The following is a 27251-nucleotide window of genomic DNA, read 5'->3' as shown; positions in this document are numbered from 1 at the left end:
CTATTTTCGTGCAATGATTTAATGTAAGCAGGGTCGGTTATCAGTGTCAATAAATATGTCGTCAATTTCAAATCGATAGTTTATCAGCGCATTTGAACAAAAAAAAAGATAACAAAATTACGCGATTTTTTGTTGTGCAAACAAAAGACTTAAACTGGTTGTAGAGAATCGAATTTAGAAATATGAAGAACGAAAAACCTTTTACAAACAACAAAAGTATCGAACCATAATCATCAAATCTTCTACATCGATTGTTTAACGAGTCGCTTAGTATTTGCTTTAAAATCTAGTACTTCATTAGTTTCAACATGTATTACATAGAAAAAAGGAAGGCTTACCAGAGTTGTCGTTTACACTTCACGTCGTCAGATGTTATCTGATGAGTAACTTTTTCTACTTGGATTAACAACTCATTAATAGTGAAAATTACTTCCTTTCTGAAAGCAAAGCATTTTCCAAACTGCAAAGTAAGCATCTCATTTTTTTCATACAACTTGAATTACTACTTTGTAGTGCAATCAGATAAATAAACAAATTCAGATATTTTCTTTCACGTTTTATGACATCAAACAAAATCAAAGCTGAAAAGAAAACAATTACCGTCATATAACAAATATAATAAAAATCTGTCAGAAAAAGTCTAGACTAAAAAATTGTTATTTCATTAAATAAAAGTTAATTGTTTTCCTTCCCGCACTGAATGTGTGTGCTAATATACCAACGGCTCGCTGCAATGTCGAAACACCAAGTCGAATAATTAGTTTAATAAATTTACGACTTTCTTGGAAGCGCTGAATATACATCATAGCATTGATCTTATAATGCATCGATTGTACTGTGGCTGAGATCTATTCTATTATTTTCTGATTGGACGTCAGCCAGAAATGATGTGAGCAATTAAGTTTTGATGTTTGTAGTTTGTATAAGTGACACTCTCGATCGAATTATGTATTTTCGGACTTTTCGCTGTAGGTTGTACACGCTCATGGTACATTAATTCTTTCACTTTCACGTCACTACAATGTTATTAGCAATGATTCTTTTGAGGATGTTCTGCTCAAAAGACTTTTAATAAATGATGGTGACATACATCTTGAGTTTCAGGGGTATTGTTTTCAATAAAGAGACACGGTCGATAAATGTTAAACCTCACTCGAAATAAAAATCCTTCGAAAATCTTTAATAAAATCTGCGAAAATTGAAAATCCTTTCAAGAAAATCCTCATATTTACTACAATTGTTTTTTAAAGAAAGGTTCAGAAAACGTGCAAAAGCGACTATGTATTCCCTTCTAATTTTTGGTGTATGTGTTGAGAACCAAAGCTTGACCTGACCCATAACCAAGTGCTATTCCCGAAGGGCATACAGTAGAAACAAGATCTACTATACTAGCAGAATAAAGTATTGGACTAAATGGCGTTTCAACATTTTCTTATTTACTTGAGATTTCCACAGACATTTGATCTTTTGTATTCCCTTCAAGCCTGTGAAATCATTTACCGATTGAGTCACCCCTCAAGCGAGCCGGTTTCATCGTTTATCTGAGTTAGTAACCCCTCGAGCTACCCGAGTTAGTAACCCCTCGAGCAGAATAATTTGGTTGGCTACCGTTTAACATTATCCATACTCCAAGATTTTAAATTTAAAATACGAGCGAATAGATTTATAATACAAATATACTAGTACAAAACTGGTGCAATAACGTTAATTTGTAGACACAATTTTAGCATCTAATGTTTAATTAGCTGAGTAACATATTTTTTATTCTTCCTTTAAATCTGATGTCATTTCAGTTCATTTCCCTACAGCATTAAAAAGATTACTGGTTCAGTCATTAAAAGAAGAAGAAAAAATTATTAAAAAGACTCACAAAGAACGTCTTTATATAGCGTTGAGCGTTGAGTGCAATAAAAATTTTATATGAAAAATAAAAAATAAAAAAATGGATCAAAGTTTGCCGAAACATTATTAATTTCGTTACTTCTATAAATTTTTCAGAAATGGCTCAACTTATAACCGTCCGTCTAAGTCGAGTTGATGCCCAGCCGTGGGGATTACGTCTTCAAGGCGGAAAAGATTTTGGAACACCATTGGTCGTTCAGAAAGTAAGTTTGAATGTTATTTTTATCGCTTTGAAGTGCTATTGAATGTAATATTAGCATACTTAACGAAAATATTTATTTTTTTCTTCTTAAACGGATTAAATTTTATTTACTTTTATTGACTACGGCGCAACATATATACTCAAAAATTGATCAAACAATGTATTGTTGTGCTTCAAGTCATGCCACACAACCGTCCACTTGAAACGAAAGTAATATTGCAATGAAAATGTTTTTAAAAATGCTTTTGAACAAGTCCTCAAAAATGCAAATTTCTCAAGTCGTACATACATAAACATTGGTTCGAAGGTTCAGTCAACAACATAATAATTCGGTGTACAAAAAAATATATCGTTAATGAGAAACTCTTCTCTTTTAAAAGTTTTAATATATTGAAATTTCATTGATTCGTGCAGTCTGGCAAATTTCCTACATAATAATACCAAGAATTTAAATGATGTCATTTCGTATTATATTTGTAAACATACGAGTCGAACGTTATATACTATAATGGATATAATATCTACATCATATCATATATATACTTAGTGAATGACCAAATTGGATTTCACTCTTTGTTGTTCTCAATGTAAATGATGGTTAGCATGATGAAAGTCGAAAAATATTCTTAGCAATGTTAGCAATCTTTGTCTGTTGTCTGATTTTATCGAATTACCTTTCAATCATCTGAAAAAATTTTAATTTAGAAATATACGCGCTTTTTATTGCCGTGTAACTCATTTGGAAATGTGTTATACAGGGTTTGGATACAATGTAACTAAGGTTTATATTGTGGCAGTTCTGAACTTTCAATGAATTTATGCTGGACGATATTATAAGTATGTCACTCTGTCTTAGACTAGTAAAGTTGGTGTAATATGTAAGACATTACGTTTTGTTATTAGAATTTCATTGATACATTTTCAGTCTTGGCTCTGGTTACTATTCCATTCTTATCCTTTTTAGCTGAAGGTCACTGTATAGTTGAATACGGCTCATAGAAAATATGCAGTTCAGTGCAATGCACCTTTTGTCAAACTGTAGCTATTGTTTTTGTAATTGAAGAAAACAAAACAATTGCGGCGATTTTATCTACAATCGTGAGTGTCCTACATTTTAATCGGTTTAGTTGTAGAAATCGTGAAACAAGTTATAAACATTGGAAAAATAAGTAATTCATAAAATGCACGAGTCAAGTCAAACATAATATCGACAAAAACTATTTCAATTGTTACGCGTACATTGCAGGTCATATGTATGTAAACTAAGATGATAAGTACGGAAAATAGCTGTGAATAATACGAAATTAATTACTTTCGTTTACTACGTTACGGGATGATTGTGCTAAGAAATTGAAGATATTTTTTTTGAAATAGGCTTTCTCATGAACTTTGATTCGGAATCAGTTATTTTTTTCTTTTCATAAATTTATTGATTTAAATTTGCGTATATTACCGGTGACACTAATTGCTTCGGCATTGCTTTAATCTTTCGTAACCCAAAAATACTTTTGTAATGAGTCGTGTTGTTCAAACTTACAAATTTTGACGACAACTTTATTGTATAATATTCGCATATTTTTAAAACAATGCCAGTCAATCAAAGAGTATCGATGAGTTAAGCATGCGATTTTCAGTTATTACAAATTGCTTGTAAATGTATTACACTCAACTTAACTGTGTTTTCTTTGTATTATTCATTATCAGATATCCCACATGGCCAATTTGTCCGATCTTCCACAAAAGAAAATTTACCTAATCTTGCCACACATCACTCATAACAGATTTTGATATTAATATAATGTGTTTTGATGAGCGTATGACAAATTAATTGAAAAATGTAGATGTCATAAACTGGATAATCACTTTTAAACCACCTTCATTTACTTATGTTTCAAAGACTTTGAAGTACTAGATTCAGTAAAGTTTGTAAAGTTTGTTTACATTTTTATGTTAGATATAGATAAGAGATAATATTATTGCTGTTATGTAATTCTCATGTTAGTCAATTATCAGCCTCTGATGATGATAGCTTAGCTATTGAAACCGGTTGGGAAAAATAAATAATTTTTAAGTGCAATTTAAAATAAAAAAAGAGTTTTAATTGGCTCAGCCCCCTTTAAGTTTGACTCAATTGCACGGTGTACCGCGAACCACGTATAATGCGAAAATTTGAAGAATAGATTCAGTATTTTTTTAATTAAAATTCAGTCGTTCCACCAATTGGAGCACGCATGTGGTATTTTTGAGACAGACTTGCACACATTATGTCATACATTTACCTTAATGTAGATTCTTTTTGTTTTTTCAAAGACTCTGCACTAACGTTTTGATTGAATTTATTACAGCTATGACAATATCCAATATGCATTCAATTTAATAAAATCGTTGGTAACAAAGATTTTTTCCTGATAGTCCTGAAAGGATTGAGACGATCCCCTTCTGAGTGCTGTAAATTGTACAGAAATTTCCCGTCAATGTTATGATCGATAAAATACTTTTTCTCATCGGAAACATAGACAAACACTTGCTTGAACAGAACTAATATTCAAATTATTTGCTTGAGAAAGTGAGAGTAATTTTCGTTGACATGTATACTTACCATTAAATGGCCTAAAGTAAAATAAATGTAAATACATTGACAACTCGAAAAAAAAGAAGTGCACCGTATAAATACACCACAGTCTATACACCTTCTAAAACAAAATATCTTAGTAATTTCATTAGGTAATGTTCATGTTTTGTTGGAATGATGCCATGCATTATCTTCAAATTATAGTCGACTGGTTGTGGTTGTTGTGCGTTCGTTTTGGCTACCGCACAACGAATATATTATCTACACTAAAATACCATTATGTCAGCTATAAAACTCATTGAATTATATTATCGTCTTCATCGTCGAAAGTCTAAGGAATATTTTTCTCTAGTTTCATATCACCATCTATGTATCAATGAACAAAAAAGCCAATTTCGATTTCGTAATAAAATGTTACATGTGAATTAAGTACATCAATAATTCATTCGAAAAAAATCGGCTGTAATTTAAATATATTTCTCTCTGTTGCATATATATATGTGAGTCAATGTTAATTTATTAATTTTCAATGTTGATTTCCGCGTAAGCAAGTCCAAGAAAAACATTTTGGTGTGTGGAGTGTGTGTGTGGACTGAAGTGCAACATTAAAATAATAATCATATTTCAGAAGGTTCGGAAGATTTATTTATTTATTTTTCCTTTCTTTTCAATTTTTTGTTGTTGTTAAATTATGAACTTACCGTCAATACTCTGTATAGTCCGAAAGTAGTCGATTCGATTTTATTTATGTTAAACCTTTTTATTACAAAAACAACAAAAAAAAAATAATAAAAACATTTTACTGATTATGTAAATTTTTTAAAACAACACCACATCTCGCATCCAAAATAAAAGATTTTTACATCACATTTTGTTATGCTGGGTTATTCGGTTTACCATAACAACATAACACAACCTTAATCTCTTTATTGTTGCTTATAATGTTATGTTACACTCATAAATAAAAAGGCAGTCAGCTATTTAGCATTTGGGAAACGAAAATATGCAGATGCATTACAATTATTTAAACGGTGAGGATGTGGTGGTCGCATCATTTTTATGTTCAACGAATTGATATTCCGCAGGAAAATAATGTTTTCGCTGAGATTTCGTAATTTTGCTTCGAATGTTTGTTGTGAATCATCATCTTAAAAAAATTGTTTACGACCAACAACATTTTACTTGTGGACACAATTTATCACAATTAAATCAAATTTAACAAGACTAACAAGGACTATATGACATTGTCTTGAACATGACATTATTATGATCGTGTAATGTCCACATAGCCTATATATCTTTTTCATACCAACCGGATCCTTGAGCTTTCCGCAAATTATAAATGTTTGTTAATTTTATAGGCACAACGAGCGAATAAAAAATTTGTTACAAATGTAATAAATTGATCGTCCTCATCCAATTTATTTTATTTTTATATGCAAAACCCACGCATTAACTAAACATATATATAGATATGTCAGTACACGTACCATAAGTACTGGATTTTGCTGTTCGAAAATTCCAGTTTTTGTATGAAAAAAAAATATATTGGACTTTGTTTGGCTTATTTTTGCTCAACAAGTCTGTGCGGACCATTAAACTAAATTCATTTCAGGTATTTTCACGTGTACTTTACAATTATGAATTTACACCACTCTGTGTATTTAATGCATGTATTCAATGTATAATATGTGTACAAACATATATGTGGAGTTCATTGTGACGTAGATGTCAGCATTTTCTGGTTTTATTAAACTTATTTTTATTTCATTTTATTATGTTAGACTTGTTGGTAAACCGAATAAACTGTAGCTTGTGTTGACTTAAAATGGGTTCTTATAGTGAGAAGAAATGTGTCCATTCAGAACGTTGTTTTTTGCAGATTATACAAAATCGATGAGCAAAGACAGAAGTGATGTTTAAATTTTCTTTAAATTAGATACATCGTGTCTCTGTTATCTACTGGCGTTAGCGATAACAAAAATTAGCTATGAACTAGAGTTCTCCTATGTACCGGGGTTACCATAGAGTTCTCCTATATAACAGAATGTATGTTGATGCAACATTATTGAAAGTATTGAAGTAAAAGATTGTATATGTACAACAAAGGAGGTAGTAGATTTAGTCATCACATCGCTACCAGTTTGCCGTTTTTAAAAGGTTGAAATACCTCAGAACATCATTAGGGTATTAATCAATTCGACTTCCTTATGTATATCTTTGTTCTTAAAAAATGCACCTCGGATAACATGTATATAAATGAGAGTATAATTGATAGCACCAGTGCATTGAAATCGGCTGGTAATGTTGAACTGACTATAAAGTTTTTTTTTGTGAATAAAATTCATTGCGTTAATTAAAATTTTATTGATGTTAACTGTTAGCCATTTATTTGAGGTTATTTATGAAATCGTCTTTTTGCACGCACATGAAAGACGGTCAATTATTTATAAAATGTTGCGAGTAAAAACGAAGCAAAAGATGAACATCAGAGGAATCAATAACAAAACTAACCAAAATAAAACTTCAGGCAAATTATTTATTTTAATGGTTTTTTAATAGAAAGTGACTGAGTATCTCTCTCACTTTCCACGTCAGACACATAATATGAAATGAACAGTTCACCAGCCAACATTTTCGTGTCTAATCTGCAAGTATTTTTCGTCAAAAGAATTCAAATATTTCCGAAGCGAATCTGTGATGTAAAACAACGTAATGTTGATCGCGTAACTGAAATTTGGGTGTTTAACGCACATTCATTTGCATATATATTTAATTTAAAAAACAACGATAAACGACCGACAACTTAAATGTGATATTTTATTTATAGCGGCTCGAGCGTTGGTGTTGTTAAAATGTAAGAATAAACTAAAAACATTTAAAATGAAATTATCGAAGAAACGCTAATACTTGAGAAACGTTTTTTTTTAAACCATTTTTACTTATTCTCATTCTGAATTATTATTTTCGTTTCAAAAAATAGTCAGGAGGTGTCTTTGGAAGAACAGAACTTTCAATTGACATTTTTAAAGTATACTTCCATTTACCTTCTTTAGCAATCTTAGGCTACTGCAAAAGTTAATCATAATCATAATTATTAATCTCTTACAAATGACAAGCGTATCAAACTCGCGTGTAATCTGTTACTTCCCACGTTGTAACATTTTCAATTGTACAAAATCTTGTACTTCATTAGTTTTATCATATAGTTTTCCATATAAGAAAACACTATACATAGTTCATCGTTTTTCTTTTCATCAGCCGTCGTTGACGATAACAGATGACTAGTTGCTCCTAAAAGAATGGTGTTTGGAACCAGGACAATTATTTTCGAAATTTGTGAAATTCAATTTCGCAAATTTCACGAAAATTTCGCAAAATTTTCACAAACTGCACAATTGAGTTGGTACATTAATCAACCCTACTTTCAGAGAACACGTTTTTGCATATTTAACTGCGGTCTAAAGATTAAATCGAGGAAACAGACCAAAGGTTAATTCCAGGAGGAATAATCTTCATTGCAACTAATTGTGGTACTTTACCAACTTTCTGACTTGTAGCATAACTACGGCAGTAACACACGAAAGAGGAATTCTTTTGAAAAACAGCCTACCGAAATCGGACGCATTTTCCAGTGGACTTTTTTATATTTGCCTAGAAAGGCCTTCGACCCTAGAACCCAAAACCACTTTCAAAAAAATTCTTCGAAATTTTTGTGACTGGTGAAAGGTGATCAAAAACCGAAAACTTGCACTTTTCTTACCAAAATTTCTCCAGTTACACGAGCCGTACAGGGTCATGTGGGGTGTCATTAGAAAGGTAATCACATGTACTATTGAGCCGAATAGGGACTTATTGGGTTTAAAATTAATCCACATTGAAATATGTGCAGTTGAAGTTTTCAACCGAAAACTTGCACTTTTCTTACCAATATTTCTCAGTTACACGAGCCGTACATGGTGATGTGGGGTATCATTTGAAAAGTAATCTTATGTGCTTTTGGGCCAAATAGGGTCTTATGGGTTTGGATGCATATGCGATGAAATATGGGCACTTAAACGTTTCAACTTCTCATATTTCATCGTCCTAGGTCTAGGTTCTAGGGTCGAAGTCCTTTCTAGGTGCCTGTAAAAAGTTCCACTAGAAAGCACGCCCGATTTCGGTAGGCTGTTTTTCAAAAGAATCACTAGAAATGGAACACGTAGTAGACGACAAAAACAAACTTTCACAAGTCTTTTTTTCATGCCTTTTTGGCAAGAATTTGTGTAAAATTACTTTTTAAATATTTCGTGGTGAAGACGATCGTTTTTATTGATTAATTGATTGTTCGTTGTTTGAAGTAATATATCAACGATTTAAAATAAACAACATATTGACGCCAACGATGATTGCTCAATTCGCAAATATTTCTTTCGTTTTTTTTAGTTTAATTTTTCACACTTGTTTGGCTGACTTATATTTTTAAACAAGTTCTTTGTGTTTTTTTATATCAACAAATTTATTGTTGATTTGTTTGCATTATAGTTTTGGTTTTTGTTTCAACACAACTCGACATTCATGTATGTATACTCCACATATATGCAATTATTGCTGCGACTTTGGTGCCATTAAAGGAATGAATTAGTCTTCCATATTTAAACAACGCCGAATATTGGCGCTGTTGATTGCCGATACAATTAATAAACTCATTTTTTTCCTTTTAATTTATGCCACTGAAGCGAATTCCTTTCATTCACTTATTAAATTCAAAGTTGGCGAACTAAGCAAAATCTTGTTTAACCATTGTCTCATGTGAACGTGATATACTTAACAATTTCTGTTTCAGTATAAAGAAAACAAACAATCTTCTAAAATGACCTATTGTATATTGTAGCATAACGTTTGATATATAGCAGCTGCCCGAAGCGACATTTGTACCGATTTTTCATTGATAGTCAATAACATACAAAACCAAAAAAAAAGTTAATGCGAGAGGTAATGCAATGTGCCTCATAAAATATGTGAATAAAATTTGTATCTTAGGTGTCTTAGGTGTATCGACTGAGAGATTAATTGTTCTTCTCATCTTCAATAATCGACTTGAAAAAAAAATGTTATAAGTCAGTTACACTCCAGATGAATTATTGCTACATGACTGAATATTAATATTTTCTAAAAATGGTCTAGTCAATCGAAAAAAAAAAGAAAATCGCTTGCAACAACGTCACCCGATTGCAAGTAACAAAGCATAAATCACTATGTCTTATGCACACCAGAAAGTTTAGTGTGGAAATTTTCATTCAGTCCATTTAAGCTAACCGAACGGGTTTTTAATATGTTTTGTTGAACTTTGAAACTCAGTTTACAATTTCGTTGGTTGTTTTCCTTTTGTAAATATTTGATATCGGATAAATTGTTCTGAAACTGCAAGCACCTTACAATTTTCTTCCAAACAAAAATCCGAACGTTATACTCTAGTTTGAGTTTTGGATTTTTGATCACCATACGTTGTATACGACCACAAAATGGTATTGCCTATAACATATTATGTTCGATGATTTTTATTTTTCAATGAAAATTATTTCGCTTTGTTTATTTACTTTGCTCCATTATACTGCTGGTGATTTATTGTCGACCTTGATATTGATATTACGACTGAATGCGAACTACTTAACCATATACTTAACTGTAGCACATTATTTCCAAACCGATAAGAAACCATTATTTATTTCAAATCTTAACCACATTTAAGCATTATTACAGGTGGTATACACATACCAAGTGCAAAACAAATAAACAAAATATGTATCGGATAATAAACACTGAACAGTGATTTCAATTTAAAATTAAAATTTACCTTTTTTCTGATTCAGCAACTCAGAAATTTGATATGACCGGAGTATCATACTGAATCATACGGAAATATGATATTAATTGGCTTATAATTTTCATTTCAATTGTAATGAAAATTTAAATGCAATTTACTCAGTCTGTTTGCGCTTATGAGATTAGGGAATTGAAGTTGTTCATTGTGTCGACACTTTGTTGTTAATTGATGTCGTAAATTTGTTGATGAGTTCTGCTTTTAATCAGATTTGTTGCTGCATTAAATTGTAAGACGTCTTTGCTATCGAATTGCGAATTATCGTCGCAGAAGACACACCAAAATTCTTACAAATCTGTTAAGAATGGGAGTTTTAACATGTTCTTGTACACAGTAATTAAAAAAAGAATGAACTGCCTATTGAGGCAAATCAGTCAGTCGTGTGTGACAGCCTTTATATGTTATGATTTGTTGATTTTTTTCTTTTCTAAGACGATTTTTTTGTAACGAAATTGATGGTCGGGAAAACTAATTGGCTTACACTGTCCGGGTAGAGACCTCCAACACGCCTGGTTCTATTTTAAAGCTACATTCTTCAAATATTAGCTACAGTTAATGTCAATAATAATAGTCACACCTCAACCATGTCAGAGATATCATTCTGCGATATATGCAACCTCACTGTACTACACCGACAATTAAAACTCTTGAGGTATGGGAAGACATATTTATTAAAAAGAGTTTCTTCCATAAAAGATTCGCTGGACCATCCTGATATCAACTAATGGGTCAGGCGATTTAAAAAAAATGTAAAATTCGACCCATCCTATTAGTTTTCTCTTCACGGATTCTTGGTTGTATTTATATTCGTACTGTTTCCTGGAACAAATTAATAGTCCAAGAATAAGACAAAATTATGCCAGTTTTTGTAAAGTATTTTATAAACAGCTTTAATTAATAAGAATGTTTCGTTACTATCGTCGGATCGATTAACAATAATTTCAGGTGCCAGTCTCTTTTTTATTCTGCCATGCCGGTTCTGGTATAGAAAAATGTGCACCAATTAAATAGATTGAAATGATTAATCACTCAATAGATGTTTATTGATTTACTTCAGCAATGTGTTTCATTCAAATATTATTTTTTGCACACGTTTCCGTTTTCGCGAAAAATTGGTCCAGTTTTCAGACAATTTTTTTTTATTTCAAAAAATCACAAGTTGTCATTTATTTATTTTCTTTCTGTATTTTTAGCAATTTTCATTCCACTTATAACATTTACAAAAAAAAAATTGCGGAGGAGAATGTTCTTTAAATACAAATTCAGCACATAAGACCACTTTCTTCAACATATTTATATTTGTATATAGTTTTCATGCCAAATTTATGAATCAAATCATCTCTACACAGCTTTCACAGGCCATCAACCGCAATGATAAACGTTTCTCACATTTTTCATTTTATTCAATTTTCAGGTCAATATCGGTAGCATTGCAGACCAAGCTGGTTTAATTGCCGGCGATTCCGTAATTAAAGTGAACAATGTAGATGTATTTAGTCTCCGACACAAAGACGCACAAGACATAATTGTTCGGTCGGGTAATTCCTTTGAAATTACAATACAACGCGGTGGATCAACATGGAGACCGTCCGTAACGCCAACTGGAGCCATACCAAGCCCAACACCATCGTATGGCAATCAAATCAACACAGTGACGAAGACTTCACTGGCTCATAAGCAGCAAGAGTCTCAACATATTGGATGTGGTATGTCGAGTTTGAATCATTGGGTCGTTTTCTTATTCATAGAGTTTATGTTATACTTTAGGATACAATAATGCTGCACGACCATTTCAAAATGGTAGTGAACCAGTTAAGAGCATCGTCAACAAACAATACAACACTCCAGTTGGTATTTACAGTGAAGAATCTATTGCTGAAACATTGTCTGCTCAAGCTGAAGTTTTGGCTGGTGGAGTGTTAGGGTAATAAAAAAAAATCAATCGAAACATTCGCAACAAATGTGAAACCTTCGTTCTGCATGATTACAGGGTCAACTTCAAGAAAAACGAAAAAGTTTACAATTCGGCCGGTTCCGAAGTGTTAAAAGCTTTACAAGAATCAGAGAATGATCCCGCCGAACCAGGTAAAGATGAATTATTTTCCCATTACTACACTTTAGCTTGTCTGCTAAAAGTGTTAAACGGTGATGGTGGCATTTTTAATGACAAATTAGAGGATTAAATTCAGGAAATTTAATTTTAATCATTGAAATAATTAAATGATTTTCAACAAGAAAATTTTTCATTTTTATTCATCGTCTATTTTGTTCATTAAGGCAACGAATAATAATCAGAAGAATTTGTTTTCTACGAAAGAAAATTTCCACCGAAATCACAATATTCTTTCTTCATCAAGTAATGTTTCAGCTCCAATATCAGTTCTTGTTCATATATGAGTGCGTCCAAATTTATTGGTGCATAAAGCAAACTAAACAAAAATTGTGGTTTACACTTCATCGCATGCACTATAAGTAAATTTCTGTTTGAATCATTTGCATGTGTCAATACAACACGAACAATAAATATTTTTATCGAAAATTTTCGCAGTCTGATAACAATCGACGAAACAATTAAAACAACATTTCAAATTGAAAATCAGTTTAAGTACCACAAATCTTTCTGTTTAAGTCAGGCACAGGCCAGATCTATGAATAATCCTTTATAAAAAGTTGTATGCCAGTTCATAGAACTTCTACGTTTCATTCAATTTTCATTGATAATTCAAAGCCTGACATAAGTTCTAATTATTATTCACATTCTACAGCTGATTTGAATTTTATTATTTATATAATCGGCATTGTAACAATGCTAATGAGAACATGATGGGAATATAAAACCAGATTTTTTTCAGTGGATTAAACACTCCATAAACGAAAGCAAATTCATTTCATTGATCCAACAATTACTAACTTTCATATTTAGATGAGTTTTCACCTTCACAACTAAGGCCAGTCACGCCTGTTACAAAACACGTACACGCTCCCGAAACTCGGCCAGCACCACCTTCGACGGGTGGCCTACCAGCCGGACAAAATATTTGTGCCGAATGTGAACGATTGATTGTGTAAGTGACATTTTCAATCACATTTCTTCTGAAGACTTGAATGAATGATCGGCAAGGATGTATATATTGAATGACTGAGAATGACCTTCACTGCTCAACTACAAACTCGATTCATTTCCTCTCGATCCAGTAAATAACATTTGCGACGGAAATTTTCTTTTTTTGATTTTCTTTATTGTATACAATGCGCATAATCCAATCTGAATTGAAACACAGCCGGAACAAATTTTTACTGGACGGCAAGCCATGCAGTTGGAGGAGCTGCATCATCGCGTTCACATACGCCGAGCCAATTTCAAGGAGCCGCTGAATCGAATAAGAATGGAAATGGGAAACAAGAAGATGTTAAATCTGATGTTCGTAACGTTGTACCCGTACAACCGAAACCAGTAACAGCCAAACCTATCCAAGCACCAGTAACAGCTAAACCCATTCAATCGCCAGTAGTACCTAAGCCTGAACAATCGCCTAAGGTTTCACCATGCGATGAATGCGGATCATCGATTCCGTAAGCGTAGCCAAGAATATTTATGTTCAAAGTTCTATCTTGCATTTTCGGTTTTGTTGCATAAGTTCTTATTCGTTTGTCGTTTATGGAACTTAATAACCAATTTCACGTTCACATGAAAAATTTAATTCATTCGTCAAAAAGTAGTTGAATAGTAGAAACACCTGAATAAGATATGTTCTAGTTATTGAGTAGGAACGGGTATGACCATCACGTTATGATGAGTTATGATTTGTTAGATGGAAAAATTCATTCCGGGAAAATAGTTGGACTAAAAACCTGTCGTTGATTTGAAAGCCCAGTAGATGATCGTTCAAACCAGATCATTTTCCCTGTACCGTACGGTTTGATTGTTATATTGGTTTATTTACGAAAGCACTTGTAAATTGGCCTTGACCTAAATGGTTCGAAAGATTTCATAAATAGCACGTCTTCGACGTCAAGACCTCGCATACAGCTGTGTTCATTGCCTGCGATGCGAGCATATTATGATGCTTCGAAATGTTTAGACACACAACATATGTGATTTGAGTTCAGGGACAATAAAAAATAATTTGTTTGAGTCATGTCGTTATTTTTAAATTTTTTAAGAAGATTTTTTTTCAGGTGATAATGCTGTCATTGTACCAGGAAAAATAAATAAAAATATTTCTTGTGCAAACATTTAATGTTATTTTATACGAAAGTTATGCTCGAATGTTAAGAGTATGCGAATTCTAAAAATCGTTAAATAATCAAATTTTAGTTAACTTTGAGTGAGTTCATGAATTATAGTGGGATAAGAACAGTCTTCTGAATTGTCTGATTATAAGTGCGAGTTAGGAGGTTTTTACGTCATTTGTAATAATTAGGCTCATCGCTCAGATTTAGTATTCATATCATATGTTCGTTTTAAGAATATCTTTCTATAACAGCCCGAGTTGCCTGCCTTGCCCCAACCCTTATTGTTAAATTGAATGAATGATTGAGCGATTGATAATGGAATTCTCTTTGGCATTTTCCTTTGATTGTTGTGTTTATTGTCAAAACATTATTTTTTTTGTAATTTCAGTGGAGTGTTTGTTCGAATCAAGGATAAAAATCTACATGTTGATTGTTTCAAGTGTGCCACATGCGGTACATCATTGAAAAATCAGGGATACTTTAACTTGAATAACAAATTGTATTGCGATGTGCATGCCAAATTGGCAGCCGTAAATAATCCTCCACCCGGTACAGAGGGATATAAGCCTGTACCAATTGGACCGTAAGTATTGAAACATTTGTTTTTAGACTGAAAGCTCTGTTGAAAGACAACTACTATCTCTATGCATCTGTTATCGACAACGGCGACGATAATAAGTGGAAAATCATTAGATTGTTTATATTCTCTTATAGCTGAAAAACTAACGAAGTAGTAGATGTTGTAACAATCATTAGGCTATACTTCACACGAACAGATTATGAGAGATTATAGCGCCATCCCGTTTACAAAAAGTTTACATATCCGATGGATATCTATAATAACTCTCTGAATGTATCAGTATGTCAGAAGAATTAATTTTTTTTGTAATACTAATTTCATTGAATTTACTTTCAGTTTATTTACGTCTGCCTGTGTGCAATAAATGTTTTATCTTAAAAAATACTCATTTACATTGGTTAATCCAACATTAAATATTTGAACACTTTTGTAATATATGTTTTATCGTCCGAGCTGTCGTTAAAATTTTCGTTTGATTTATTCACTATTCCAGCGAATATAGATATAATTAAAGTTTCCTTCCTATACTCTACGATGCGTGTTGAGATCTAATCAAAAACACCGTACATTATATTTTTAGAAATACGAAATTAAGTGCAAGTACGATCTCAGCTGCTCTGAGCGCTCATCATGGAAATTTGCCACATCAAAATGGAACATCTCACAATAACAACGTAAGTTTTTTTTTTCTCCTAAATGTTTTTCTTTGGAAGAATAGAAATAATAAATCGTTTTAATGTGTGGTGTTGCTTAAAGTTTTATGTATTTTGGTGTATTTTGCCCGATATTTTTCACTGAAGTCATCGACTTATTTATATTGTATGCGGTAATTGCAAAATGTGGTTTCAGTATAGCTGTTGTTCACTACATACGTTTTTATTGAACGTATAGATTTACATTTCACATAAAACTCAAATTATATATATTTTCGTTTATCGCAACACATGTGAGCCATTTTTAAAAATGACTTTTGCGATATAGGTCCTACCTGTACAATTTTGTTTGTTTTTTTAAACATTTTTATCGAAACATTAAGTAAAGAAGTACTTTGTAGAAAATGAATGGCAGGCAAAATGAGTACTTTGAGTTCTTGTTGCATTATGCACCATAAAATGTAATCTCTAATTTACATAAATTTTCTATTTATTCGAATGCTCAAAAAAAAAGTTGTGACCGTAAATTGCATTATAAGAAAGGTAAATACATATATTTGTTACTCAGACGATACACTATAAAAAACAGACTTACGATCGCTAATCGTTGATATGAATCCTTTTTTAATAAAAAAAGAAAGAATCACAAAACTTACTGACATATTTCTTGCCAAGACATTTTTTAAATCGAATTTTCACCATGAGGAGGTGATGGATCATTTTTGGCCAAATGGAGAAAAATGTAGATCTGGTCGTGGTCTACATTTTTCTCCATTTGACCAAAAATGAGCCATCATGGCTTCATGGTGAAAAATCGATTTAAAGAATGTCTTGGCCAGAAATATGTCAGTAAGTTTTACGGTTCTTTGCAACGACGAGCTTGTAAGTCGATATTTCATTGTAAATATTTATATTGTCATGACAGCAGTAACACTACCCATTCTATAATTTTGGTTTTGTTTGTCGTTTGGTTTGCCTAACACTTCTAACATACTTTACAGCATGATTATTTGTTGCCAAATCATTCACGCACTAGCAGTGCTGCATCGTCGTTCGGTAGCTCTTATGTTAGCAGTACCGATTCGAATAAAGCATCGCCATCGACAGTTTCGCCGGTACACTCACGCCAAGGCAGTCAGAATTCGACCACTAGCAATCTGAGCCTAAACTATCGACAAAATGCCGACGAAATTGATAAAAATGTGATCAACGCCAGTTACCATAATAATTCAACGTTACCGCGATATCAAAGTGTGTTTAATGCGGAAATAAAAGGATACTACAACGACAATAATCAAAAGTCCAGCATTTTGGACGATATAAATGCGAAAGAAATGGCAATTGTCGATGGGGGTTTTAATGGGAAAACAAGCGGACATGACGAATCGATCTATGGTACGATTCGGAACACCGATGAAAAGGGGAAAGAAAGTGAGGACGTAATTTATCGAACGATGGATGGAGGCGTTATTCGTAGTGTACATCCACCTGGTAAAGGAAAGGGAACTAAATATCAGGTAGGATCATCATGGCTTCTTTTGTGTTTGCGGACTAACTTTTAAGATATAAGAATTAAATTCAAAAGGATTCGAATGCAAGAAATGAACATTTTCCATCCAATTTCAGTTACCCTCGAATCTGGGATCTCCCAAACCATACTCGTATGGTTCTGGTCCTCCTCCAGCTGGACCGAAAAGTCCATCGTCATATCCACCACCAAATTGGTCGCAGCCTAAACAACAGGCATATGCGCCTCCACAGCAGACGTATGCTCCACCACAACAGACGTACGCTCCACCGCAGCAAACGTATGCTCCACCGCAGCAGACGTATGCTCCACCGCAGCAGACGTATGCTCCACCGCAGCAAACGTATGCTCCACCGAAGCCTACGTATGCTCCACCACAAAATTATTCGTCGCCAGCATCCAATTTCAACAACAACAACTTTGGATCAAACACCTTGCCACGGTCCGTTGGCCAATCAGCTCCAGGTGAGTCTTAAGATGTAACTCATGCAAACACAACCAACATGTTAAGTTACATACCAACATTCTAAGCTTTTCGACTATTCGTAGAAATTACATTTCATTGGTGGGTTAGATGTTAAAAATCATTTTGCATTTAAGACTTTCATGTGGTATTTGCCATACAGTCGTTTTCCATCTATAATTTTCGAAATATTCATTTTCAGTATCATAGTCATTTTGTATGTCATGCTTGCAATCACACTTTTACTTTTAAAATATTTTCATTTAATTTTTTATTGTAAATAATAAAATTTACCAACAAAAACAAATTGTTTCAAAATAAAATTCATAGGACGATACAACACAAACACATTAAAAAAGCCTGGATATAATTATAATCAAGGTACGACTGAACAGAATTCTGATGCAAACGCTGGCAGATACATTCCCTTTGCACAGATCTATAAAAAATCCAATTGAAAATAAACATTTTTTATCAAAATTTGTGCTTAGGCTTTTACCATTAATCATGATTGAGTTTATTTTTGAAACCGAAACTAGTTTTAGTTTGTCAATTTTTTCAAAAATTGTTTTTGATTTTTTGAAAAATTTTATTTATTTATTTATTTAACACAAATTTTTGACGATGTTTTTTTTGTGCAATTTCAACTCAGGGATTAGTGTTTTCACTCATTTTATAACTTGTGTCCATTATCATTTTGTCGTCTAATATCAATTGACTCCATTCGTGGATGTAGTCCTTTGGTTTTTGAGGATTGTATGCGCCGCATTTTATGAACAGGTACCCAACCCTTGTTGATTAAATATATTTTTTACCAAGAATTTTTATATATTCGAAACGCTTCAATAAAAATACTATTTTCGGAATTGTCTTAAACTATGCGTAAAAACTATTTATTTTTATCTTCAGAGAGGATATTTTACAACTGAACGAAAAGGCATTTGTCACAGAAATGACTCCCTTTTATAATTGACCCGACTGAGTAAAATTTGAATTTTTTTCCAATGTGAAATTTTAAAATCGGGAGACCTGACAAACTATCAAGAAATTATTTACGAATTTCAAGCTGTATAATACTCTGTTATGTTGAGACTTGAAGTCAGCTGATATCCTCACTTAGCCTTTTACAATAATAGCCAACAATTGACGATTGAATTAAGATGTTTCTGCTAATGTTCTTTCTTATCTAAATTAAGTAAAAGATCAAATACCCTTTAAACAGACGGGGTCGCGATACGCCTTCCATTTATAAGAGGTTGAGAAATTTAAATTTATCACTTTAGGAACGGTAGCAGTAGCAGCATATTTAGAGGTTTTTTCTTTACATTTTTCCGTTACAGTTGATGTCAAACACGTTTTTGTATAAGCTTGCTCAGCTGTTTTACGGGCTGGTTCAAAAGCGAAAGCCAAATGTCTTAGGACAAATTTTCCTTTTACGAATTTTGCAACTACGTAAAATGAAAGCAAAATAAAATGATCGAGTCTGGTTTTTGACAATTGAATTTCGATTGTCAAAAACCAGAAAGGATCATTTTATTTTGCTTTCATTTTATTTTGAAGTATAGCGATAAAAACTGTATAATCAAGCATAAGCAGATTGTGTAAGTGAACCAGCTGGTGAAACATCTCAAGCAAACGTAGACACAAATTCGGTTGACATTAACCGTAGATATGATTATTTAAAAAAATTTGTTCTCATATTTAGAATATTTTCAAAATTATACCTGGTGCTTTATGTGTAGTGTACATTTATTGTTCATCATTTTATAGTACGTATTGGGCTGAAATTAGAAAGTTTAAAAATATAATTTGGGTTGGAAGATCTAATATCTGATACACTTTATACGAAAATTTCTGGTCCAAAAATTTGTACTCCCATTGTTATTTGTCTATTGTCTATATACATATGCATACATAAATTATTTGTTCAATAAATTCAATAAATTGGTTTTCTATCAAATACCAAATATTTTTATTTCATACAAAATTTTTGTACAAATCCATGCTTTGTGGTCAAGCAAATATTGCAATCATTTTGTGGTAACAATACATTTTCACTCTCATAGACCCAAAATCAACGAAATATTTTCATTTATCACGTAAACATTTTAGAATTCATTTGTTTGCTTAAATATGTCAAGCATTAAACATGATAGTTTAAGTCTATGCGCTCCTCAATATGTATATTTAGCAATAACCAGAATACTACACAATATACAAGCATAACGCTTTTGCCACGCAAAGCTTTTTAATTAATAAACTTTTCTCTTATTTTCGAATTACCAATCACCCTTACTCATATTGTTTTTCTGCATGACAAATCTTTTCTTTTTTCACTACTATATAAATTAATCAACATAATTCCAATCACTTTGTTCCTACGCATTACCAATGTCGTAAGACGAGTCATCCAATCCACCACCTCCATCACAGCCTCTTTCAAGTTCTTACGACACTTACGAAGAGGATTATGTTGAGGAGTTTTCGCGTCCGTCTACGTCAGCATTTAGCTGGCCTCCACCACCTGACGAAGATCATGACCTACCAACTGCATCTCCTTTATATATTGCTCCACCCGAAACACAACACGTTCAAGTAAAAACAATGAACAATTCAGATAATGTTGATACACCTCCAGCAACTTGGGCAGCTCAACAGAGTCGTTCGGCACCACAGCTAACCGTTCACAATCTCAAAGAACACAACGAAGCTGAAAGTTGCTCGGAAAGTTATACTTCCACTTGTACAACCACTACTACTACGTCTGAAGAGTATCAAAAAATGTATCGAGCCCATCAGGCTGAATTCGGTTGTGATCAATCAGTATCCGACATGGATTACCATGCAGATGCGGAAATGGCGTCAATGGTACAACAGTACGGTTCATTCTCGTCAGCCTCCACCGATCTTATTTCATTCGCTGGTCGTAGAAGCGTTCAGGAATGCACGGATGCATTGTCTAACAAAGTTGATACGTGCCAATTAATTCATTACATCAGAGAACTAGAACAGTCTAATCAAAAACCAGTTAAGAAAGTAGAATTTGCTGACCCTGTGCATGAGGCGATTGACGATGAGAAGAAAATTTCTAAACTTGAAATATTCCCTCAGCCCGAGTCTCCAAAGCCGCTACCACCTTCTAATATTTCGAATCCAGTTCCTAAAGAATGGAAGAGTTTGATGGTACAGGCACTGACTACAGCTCCAAGTCAACCCTATCATGTATCAGAAATTCAAATCGAGTCGTGCAATTTGCCATGTCAACAATTTGGTGCTCAAAATGAAGTTTGCTACAAGACATGCCCTGGAAAAGATACTTGTGAAAAAGTTTCTTGTAACAGCATAGAATTTAGTAAAGTAGAAAGTCAAGAAAGTAAGGCAACATCAACTACACTGCTGCATACTGAAGAGCAAAACAGTGTAACAGAAATAACTCGAAATGAGATTTATGATCAGAACGAGAACAATTACTTGAGGTTAACTGATGCTAGCTGCTCAAATCAAAAAGTTGAAGAAGCTCCATTTGTTAAAGAAGAACCTCGGAAGGGATCGCTTATGTCTTCCGTTTTAACTGTAGCCTCTCCTTACCCTGTTGAATGGACTAAGCCTTTCGAGGATCCAATTCCACTTCCTGAAGAGACAGTTCCATATTTTCCTCCTCCAATCGACATGACCCCATATGAAAAAGGTGACTACGGAAAAAAGTCTCCGTTCATAGATGCTTTAACAACTGCTCCATTTAGATCGTACACACCTTTTGAGCACGACGTAATAACTCAGCTTGAAGATTTACCTACACCAACTCAAGAACTTTCAATGATCGATGCATTAACGGTCGCACCTAACGATTCGTATCATGAACTTAATCAGGAACTTCCTCCAGTGACGGCGCATGAACAAATCGAAAACAATGAAAAAGAACGATTAGAGAAACAGGCACAAGAAGTTAGTGCAATTATCGCCCAAACAATTGAAAGTCACATGGACAAGCAAATATCAGCTTTCGCAAAATTTACCGGCTTTCGATCAGTACATCCATTCAAACCAAGACAGAATTCTATGCCTTCAGTTTCAATAGATACAGATGCAGAGGTTGCTGAAGTTAGTCAATCAATAGGCAAAACCACTTGTACATACACATCCACATCTTCAGCGCAAAATACAGTTTCATTTCCACCCCCACCTGGCGTCAAATGCAAAAGTCATGTCCAATCCGGATTAAACATACCCAAAACCATACCAAAGTATCAAAGACAATGGTTTAACCTACCATCGCAATCACCTGTTCGAACACCCGAACCCCAAGAACTAAAAGAGAATGTACCACTTGCTTTCGTAGATGTACCTCATGAAAAGACTGAATCTGTTCAAAAGCCAGTCGCTGTTACAGTTTCATCGGCTTCAACGATCGAGGAAACTAAATCTAGTTCATTTGCAACTCAATCACAACAATATCAAAGTACAGTTTCAACAACAATTCCGACAGTTCAAGAACCACGCCGTGAAACAGTTTCGGTGCCTAGTCAGTCATTGGAATCACCTGATAAGCGAGAACATCAACGTGCTGTCAGTCCTTACAGGGCTCATACGCCATCTTTGATTAATAAGCCTGCTCCCGCTATACCATACTATCAACAGAATTTGGTAGCTGAAGAATGTTCAGCAACCTCATCGCTTTTATTCGATCCACGAACTCAGTCCCCTCGTCCAGACGGTTGTAAATCGCCAGCTCCAGGTCCTCCACCAAATCCATTACGCATTCACGCACCCAGAATCAAGAGTCCTGACCCAGCCGAACAATATGACACAGTTACACAAACCATTGACACTGGCATCAGTAATCAGTTTCAAGCTCAATCAGCTGGAAAATTGTTGTCTCAACATCAAACACTCAATCAATCTGGCATGCAAAGTTATGTTGTTAAACCGGAGATTGTACAACAGTCTCAATTGGGTAATTTGAGCATCCAGTCACGATCTAATCAGAGTGAATTAAATGAGCAAAAACGTTCTGACTTTCAAAATTCAAGCACAACTCAAATAGGAAACACCCAAATCCAGCGAAATACTCGCGTTGTAGAGGAATTTGAACATTCACAAAAAGCCAAGACAGTTGAAGTTTATAAATCCACCGGACGTCCACCAATTCGTTCAATCACAGCTGAACCGACGACTCCTAAAACATCTTGCTTTTTGCAAAAGTCAGGACAAACCGATCTAGAAAATGCTGAAGAAAAAATTAGCATTAAAAGTTCTGGTCCTGGATTCGTTGCTAGAGAAGCACGTAGACTGTCCACAAACTCCCAATATAAAGCTGATCTTGCCGAATATCAATCTACTTTCCCTCAATTCAGTTGTGAAACACCTCCTTGTGCGTTTCCTACCAAAAGTTTCCATCCCATTTTAGAGGAGCCAAAGTTCCAAACATACAACGTGAATAAACGCGCCGGGGCTCCAGCTCCTCCACCAGGTTATCAGCAAATTTCTAAACCAATTCTAACAAAGAGCACGCAACATTTGTCAAATAAACTAGCACAAATCACTGAATCATCCGCATCATCCACACTAACATCAGCCACAACAGCAATGACACAACCTGTTTCCTCTTCCACACCTTATAAACCTCCAATTGCTATTCCTGTTCCCGCCTTTAAACCACCAATGACCAGTGCCAATGATTTTAAACCAAGTCAATCAGCGGCAAATAACTTTAAACCCACTCCATCCTCTGGTCCTGGCTTCAAGCCGCCTAATACAACAATCCCCAGTGCTGTTGTGAGTAATCCCACCCCTGCCAGTGCAGGTCCCAACAAAGGATTAACTTTCGGCGCTACATCGGCACCAAAACGCGGACGAGGAATTTTGAGCAAAGGCCCAGGACCCGGTGGACGTGTTCCACAGTGCGGATGCTGTAATGCCCAGATCAGGTGAAGGGTTGCTTCTGATTGTCGTTGAATTAAAATGTTTGTTTTGTAGAACTTTTGTATTTTGCTTTCGGGATGGCTTAAACATTTTAGTTATTAGTATTGGTGTGTACTTTAGATGAAACGTGTATGTGTAAAACAAACCAACTATGACGTTGGGTTTTGCATGCTATGAAAAGTTTTAAAGTCTCACACGCATGAATTTTGTATTTTATGAGTGTTGTTTTGAATAACATTTCAGTACCACCTCCTTTACCGAAAACATCGCCACCACAACTAAACACCAACGAACCAGAAAGTTACAAAAAAGGACATGCCACCGAACTTCTGGAAGAATCAGTTAAAAATTTGAAAGTCTCACAACAGGAGGATTTTCGATCAAATGCTGGAAAAATTATTTCATTTATGCTCGAAAATCGTTTGGCAGACAATAAAAATGGCATACCAAAACGTTACGATAACAATGGGAAAGCTAACAACGTTCATCCATTGAAGAAGATTATCGACGTGTGTGACGGTGATCCAAATTTATCATTAAATAACGCATCAAAACCAATCGGTTATGAAAATAAGCCGTTGCTATCACCAACATTGGTCAAAGCCAGCTCTCCGGATATCAACGACAATTTGACAGACTTTCCCCTTCCACCTCCGATTCCTCCAACTGAAGATATCAATTCAATCAATTATCCACCCACTCCTCCACCTCCATCTACTGATGAACTTAGTCCTCCAGTATTTGATTATAAATACTTTAGTGCAACAAAGCCTACCATAAAGTCTCCATCCAGATCCCCGATAAAATCGCCTCAACCATTATCTCCAAATTCCATTGAAAATGAAAACATCCAAGACAACGTTGTGGTGCGGAACAGAGACTCGAAATCTGAATTATCAACACACGCACGGGACAGACGATCTTACATTGAAAGAGATATGCTAGGCAATGAAAACTACAGCAATAACATCACATCTGAGGTGGAAACTACGGATCTGGCAAATGAATTAAAGGATGGAAAACACCCGGTTTGTACATGTTGTAATACCAAAATCACGAGGTAAGTGAGGGGATGACCTTTTATTGTTTTTTTTCGGTATTAGTAGTAGTTGTCGTTTTTTGTATGTCAATGTTCTGTCTGGTTTTAATATTATGCAAAAAGTGACTCGGAATACAATTCATTTGATTCGAACGTACAGTTAGCCCCAACCAAATTTGTGACCAATTTTCTGCAGCTGTTTTTCAGCCAGTCCACTGCTACAACCACACTGTCTTATACGTTTTTATATGAGTTTAATAGTCATTCCCATGCACGGTAGTGGTAAAACCCTATTTGTAAACAGTAAACACATATAATACAGTGAGGATGTATGAGTGGACCAGCTGAAAAGCAGCTGACGAACTTTCCGGCACAAATTTGGTTGGGGTTAACTGTAGCATTATTTTCATATTAAATTTAAATGAAAGTCTAAAAAGATAATCATGTTCCGACCGTAGAGTTAGTTACGAGAAATTCTCTCCTGCCACTCGGCACTGGCTAGTAAAAATTATAAGTTTCTCATTCTGAACCCATCAATTAATTTTAATTAAAAAATTTCAGAGGGCCATTCATCACAGCTCTTGGCCGTATTTGGTGCCCTGATCATTTCGTTTGCGTTAGTCAGAGCTGTAGACGTCCACTCGCTGATATCGGTTTCGTAGAAGAGAAAGGCGATTTGTATTGCGAATACTGTTTCGAAAAATATCTAGCTCCACCATGTGATAAATGTGGTGCTAAAATAAAGGTATTGACTACTAACCCAGTTCATAACAGCGAAATGGAATGTAAATCCACATTTTACTTTAGGGCGACTGTTTGAATGCCATCGGAAAGCATTACCATCCCGAATGTTTCGTCTGCACGTATTGCGGCAAACTGTTCGGTAACAGTCCGTTCTTCTTGGAAGAGGGACAGGCGTATTGCGAAGCTGACTGGAACGAACTATTCACAACGAAATGTTTCGCTTGCGGTTTCCCGGTAGAGGCTGGTGATCGTTGGGTCGAAGCCCTGTCACATAACTATCACAGCCAGTGTTTCAACTGCACGGTATGGGATGCTACTTTGATGAACGATAAGGGTTGATTCAATTGAACGTTTTCTTTCAGATGTGTAAAAAGAATTTAGAAGGACAAAGCTTCTTTGCCAAGGGTGGACGTCCATACTGCAAGAATCATGCTCGTTAATTTTTGATTAATTTTTTTTTCTCGAACATATATGTCCCGTATGATGAAAAATGAAAAATGGACTCTTCAGTGGGGGCGAACACTGGACATGAGAGGCGCTACTTAAATGTTATACTTGCATGCTAAAAATAAAAATTCTATTTTTTTTTCATTTGTAAAATTCATTTTATTTTTAAATTAAAAAAACAAAAAATATTTTATTGTAAAAATAAACGTAATAATTCATAGTCTTAAAGGAAAATATGCTTTAAAATTATATCGTTGTTGTCTATTCATATTGTAATCTTAAATAAATTTAACTTTTTATTGGATAAAAATATAATATGAACCGATCTTAAGTGGCTACTTATAATTCTTCTTTTTCAATCATTATTTTTCTTGATGTTTTGCAAAGAATTTGATTTCCAACAACACAAAAAAAGTGCAAACAAAACGTTTCAGTGCGTCAATTTGATTGTGGTAATTTTTTTTTTTTGTTTATTAAAATTTACTTTCGGAAAGTTTTAATTTTAAATTTTACTTGATGATGATGATGATGATTTGTGTGATATTTTCGTTTTGTTGTTATTGCATTGATGATCATCCGTGTCACACACTGAATCATTATAAATATATATCTGATTTTATTGGTTATAAAAAGAGTCTAAAATTTAATTTAAAAAAAATAATTGATTTTGAAATAATTATAATAGCAGTAAATCGAGTTTCATTTTTCAAAAATTTGAGTTTAAAATCGAAATGTTTAGGTTGTTAATTCATTTCATTCTTTTGTAAATTAATTTTTATTTTAACATTAGAATTTACAATAAAGTTTTTGCTTCCACCAATCTATAGATTTGTTATGTTTTTTTTTGGTTTACCTATCACCCACCATCTGTTCGAAATTACAAAGTTCGAAATTATTTCGCTTTCGTTCGTTACGTAGCTGCTTACACTCTCTACGCATAATTTGTACACTCACGGAATTTTGAGAACCGACACATTTTCTGGTTTACTGGTTTTTTTGTGAATTTTGCATGTATTTTTATATGGAGAAATCAGAAGCTCAAGCAAAACAGAAAGATGAAATGTGTCGATTTTCAAAATTTCATGCGTGTAGTAATAAAA

The 27251-nt window shown here is 33.9% G+C and overlaps 1 protein-coding gene across 14 annotated transcripts in view; it reads left to right on the top strand.

Moving 5' to 3' along the window:
- LOC119081717 (PDZ and LIM domain protein Zasp) overlaps positions 1-26327 on the top strand; it is a 34724-nt gene extending 8397 nt beyond the window's left edge. Inside the window, exons 2-15 of one of the 14 annotated variants that reach the window (XM_037190851.1) lie at positions 1999-2105; positions 11954-12245; positions 12307-12463; positions 12530-12624; positions 13821-14112; positions 15164-15358; positions 15936-16029; positions 17010-17525; positions 17635-18001; positions 18330-18380; positions 23803-23926; positions 25522-25705; positions 25768-26007; positions 26067-26327. In XM_037190851.1, the coding sequence (XP_037046746.1) occupies positions 2001-2105; positions 11954-12245; positions 12307-12463; positions 12530-12624; positions 13821-14112; positions 15164-15358; positions 15936-16029; positions 17010-17525; positions 17635-18001; positions 18330-18380; positions 23803-23926; positions 25522-25705; positions 25768-26007; positions 26067-26144 (2790 nt within the window). In that variant the 5' untranslated portion in view covers positions 1999-2000 and the 3' untranslated portion in view covers positions 26145-26327. Of the gene's footprint in view, positions 1-1998; positions 2106-11953; positions 12246-12306; positions 12464-12529; positions 12625-13462; positions 13605-13820; positions 14113-15163; positions 15359-15935; positions 16030-17009; positions 17526-17634; positions 18002-18329; positions 18381-22338; positions 23927-24164; positions 24982-25521; positions 25706-25767; positions 26008-26066 lie in introns of all 14 variants that reach the window. The other 13 variants (XM_037190849.1, XM_037190842.1, XM_037190841.1 and 10 more) reach the window with 13 other exon arrangements.
- The last annotated feature ends 924 nt before the right edge of the window (positions 26328-27251 follow it).

Source organism: Bradysia coprophila, unplaced genomic scaffold (assembly GCF_014529535.1).
Source record: "Bradysia coprophila strain Holo2 unplaced genomic scaffold, BU_Bcop_v1 contig_358, whole genome shotgun sequence".
Taxonomy (NCBI): domain Eukaryota; kingdom Metazoa; phylum Arthropoda; class Insecta; order Diptera; family Sciaridae; genus Bradysia; species Bradysia coprophila.
The sequence above is the reverse complement of the archived record's forward strand: the minus strand, read 5'-3'. Positions and strand labels throughout refer to the sequence as shown.